The sequence below is a fragment of the Vicia villosa genome, linkage group LG7, assembly GCF_029867415.1.
Source record: "Vicia villosa cultivar HV-30 ecotype Madison, WI linkage group LG7, Vvil1.0, whole genome shotgun sequence".
NCBI lineage: Eukaryota > Viridiplantae > Streptophyta > Magnoliopsida > Fabales > Fabaceae > Vicia > Vicia villosa.
Genome location: NC_081186.1, coordinates 49819165 through 49822285, shown reverse-complemented (window position 1 = coordinate 49822285; position 3121 = coordinate 49819165). Strand labels below are relative to the sequence as shown.

At 34.6% G+C, this 3121-nt stretch overlaps 1 protein-coding gene across 1 annotated transcript; it reads left to right on the top strand.

Moving 5' to 3' along the window:
* The first annotated feature begins 381 nt into the window (after window positions 1-381).
* Window positions 382-2742, top strand: LOC131617204 (uncharacterized). Its single transcript, XM_058888547.1, has 5 exons — window positions 382-534; window positions 639-963; window positions 1936-2040; window positions 2193-2240; window positions 2361-2742. The coding sequence occupies exons 2-5, from the start codon at window positions 703-705 to the stop codon at window positions 2601-2603; spliced, it is 657 nt and encodes a 218-aa protein (XP_058744530.1). The 5' UTR covers window positions 382-534; window positions 639-702; the 3' UTR covers window positions 2604-2742.
* Window positions 2743-3121: the final 379 nt, after the last annotated feature.

Genomic DNA, 3121 nt, shown 5'->3' with positions numbered 1-3121 from the left:
GATGTTGCATTAACCAACTTTATTACTGCATTAGCAAAGTTTTTACACTGCATTAACCAAGGTTGGTGACTTCTATAAAGTATTGTTCATGAATAGTAACGTAAACAGTTCCGTCCATACATAAATAGTGGTAGTCCGTACATGAACAATGTCATCCGTACATGAAAAATGCGTTCGTAGATACGGTATAGATATATGATTTGGTGTAAGAATATCATATTTGTAACACTAATAAACCCTTAATTAGTCTTTATTGTTAGGTGGGATCAGAATGATGCTTAAAGTAAACACACTTCCATCAAATCCATAAACACCGTCCAATGACGTATTCTCCCGCTACATACCAACCAGTGGCATTCCCGTAATATTTCCATTTCTAAGTGGCATTTACAACTCACTCCCATCCCAGAACTAGAGTCAAACAAGCAATCGCAACGTGTGTTTTCTTCTCTCTTTCTCTTTTTCAACAAAAACCAAAATTAAAACCACAAAACCAAACTTGTCGCACGCATTAACTCTTTCGTGAATTCCCAGGTACCCTTTCTTCTCTTCTTTTCATCTTGTTTCTTGTTCCAATTATATTTCTCTGTCTCTTGCTTTTGCATTGACTTGTTTTTCATGCTGTGATAAATTTGCAGATTAGGTGTTTGTGAAAAGGTTTTAACGAAAATTGGGAACTGTATCAAAATTCAGAATTCAGAAATGGGATCTGAAGGGCCAAAGGCTGTTACAATTCATGTAACTGGGTTTAAGAAGTTTCAAGGAGTGCCAGTAAACCCTACAGAGGCTATTGTTAGTAATCTGAAGGGTTATATTGAAAAGAAAGGTTTACCGGATGGTGTTACTCTTGGAAGTTGCACTGTTCTTGAGGTGGCTGGTGAGGGTGCACTTCCTCAACTGTATCAGACTTTGGAGTCTGGTGTGTCTAAAACAGATACTAAGAGCAACGCTAATGTTGTTTGGGTTAGTTGGTTTTCTCTTATTCAATATTTGACTTCAGTTTAATTGTTGATAATTGATCATGTTATCAGAGCCGTCTCAAATTTTTGGAGGCTATAAAAGTTGCAGTTTAGCTTGACAAAACAAATAGATACCTACCTTATTTAACTAGTACGATTTAATAACAAACATTTTTATTTTAAGGAAGCCCTATTTAGCCACAGTTTAACTAATTTTAGGCCCTGTACAGTAGTCTGTCTTGCACGCCCTCAAATATGGCTCTGATGATAGTGTCTTTAAATTTGTAAATATCATAGAAGTTTATGAGCAGTGTCTCAAGTAGGAAACTCAGTTGGTGAGCTAAGGGAAATCAAAAGATTTGCTTTAGAATGTCTTAAAAGAAATTTAATAAAGTATGCCGATTCCGAATTACTATCTATTAGACTTGAATATTGTTTGCCACACTTGTCATTTTCACCACATTTTTGGTAGATGCATATTGAATTGCATTAGATATTGAGTTTTCATATCATGTAATCTGTAGCATTTTGTTTCCATCATCACACTAATGCCTTGCCGCAAAGTTGTTGCTAGACATTGTAACAAATTTGCTGAATGAAAATTGAGAAGAAATAAACTCACACCAATGCAATTATGCAATGGTCGTCTTGTTTAGTGTTATTTTGTTTCTCTCCATTTTCTTTTTTATTTCTAGGGACTCTTGTAATATGGTCCTCGTTAATTATGAGCTAATTTTTATGTCAGTGTGAGAAATAAGTATTGTCAATTGCGTATCGCGAAACAATAGTGGTCTGTTAAAATTCTGCTATGCTATACTATAACATTGCTATAGCTGCTATTTGCCAGCATTGTGGAAAACGAATGATTGGTACATGTTGAATAAAAGATACTGTGAAGCAGAAATGCATGTTTATAATATAATCATATTTCTGGTTACTTTGATAATGATTTTTTTTCCATGAATTTATGCTTCAGCTTCACTTGGGGGCGAATAGTGGAGCGACAATGTTTGCCATTGAGCGTCTGGCAGCGAATGAAGCCACTTTTCGCTGTCCAGATGAATTAGGATGGCAACCACAGGTGGGTTATGATCTTGCTTCTTGTTTATCTTTTATCGATGAAATGAAATTAGAATAGCTAAAAGATTTTCTTTAATGGTTTGAAAGCATACCATGTTTTACATTATCTGAATACCTTTTTCCTTTTTTTTTTTTTTCATTTTTCTTTTGCAGCAAGTCCCGATAGTCCTTGAAGATGGCGGGATTTCTCGAAAAAGAGAGGTAAAACTGCAATTACTTGTACCTGTCTCTCATACTTGCATTGCATGCTGTTGTAGCTATGCTAAGAATGTCTTTATTATTTTCCTAACTTGCAATTATTGTTTATTTTGTTTTATGAAGACTTCTCTACCCGTTGATGCAATCTATAAATTCTTGAAGAAGGGACAAAATTATGATGTAATGAAATCAGATGACGCCGGACGATTTGTTTGCAATTATGTGTATTACCACTCTCTCCGGTTTGCTGAACAGAAGGGTAACAAGTCTCTATTTGTCCATGTCCCTTTATTTTCGAGAATCGATGAAGAAACTCAGATGAGATTCACAGCCTCTCTTTTGGAGGCCATTGCTTCCGCATGTTAATAATGCAATTGATTGAATTGTTTGCAAGGACTGCCATGTCCACTCTGTCAACTTGGTTGTGTATGTAAATTATTTGTCTCAATAGAAATGCAATTGTATAACAACTCTTGAGTGAATAACAAAGTTGTTCTTTGTTTTTTTTTTTTTTTTTGGGTTTGGCACGTCGTTGATCGATCGATGTACAATTCTGGGATTCCTGCTCATGGACCCTGCATAGATATAACTATGCCGTTGGTGATTGTTGAAAATTGTGTTGGCTTAGTTTTTTTTTTTTTTTTTTTTGTTTGTTTGTGATTCATGCTAATATTTCAAATGCTATGCAATTTCACACCATAATATAGTTCTAATGTCTATTTGGATAGACTTATTTGAACTTAAACGTTTGTGAGTGTTTGGATGAACTTAAAAAAACAATTTGTAACATGCCTATAAGCAGATTTCAGCTTATTTCTTTAAGCTCTCTTTAGTAGTTTATAAAGAGAAAATACTTGACTCTTTTGTTTTTTATTCACATGTTG

Coding starts and splice junctions, on each gene's coding strand:
- LOC131617204 (XM_058888547.1), top strand. CDS start 703: ATGGGATCTGAAGGGCCAAAGGCTGTTACAATTCATGTAACTGGGTTT. Junction 2,041..2,192: donor AATTAGGATGGCAACCACAG/GTGGGTTATGAT, acceptor TTTCTTTTGCAG/CAAGTCCCGATAGTCCTTGA. Junction 2,241..2,360: donor GGATTTCTCGAAAAAGAGAG/GTAAAACTGCAA, acceptor TGTTTTATGAAG/ACTTCTCTACCCGTTGATGC.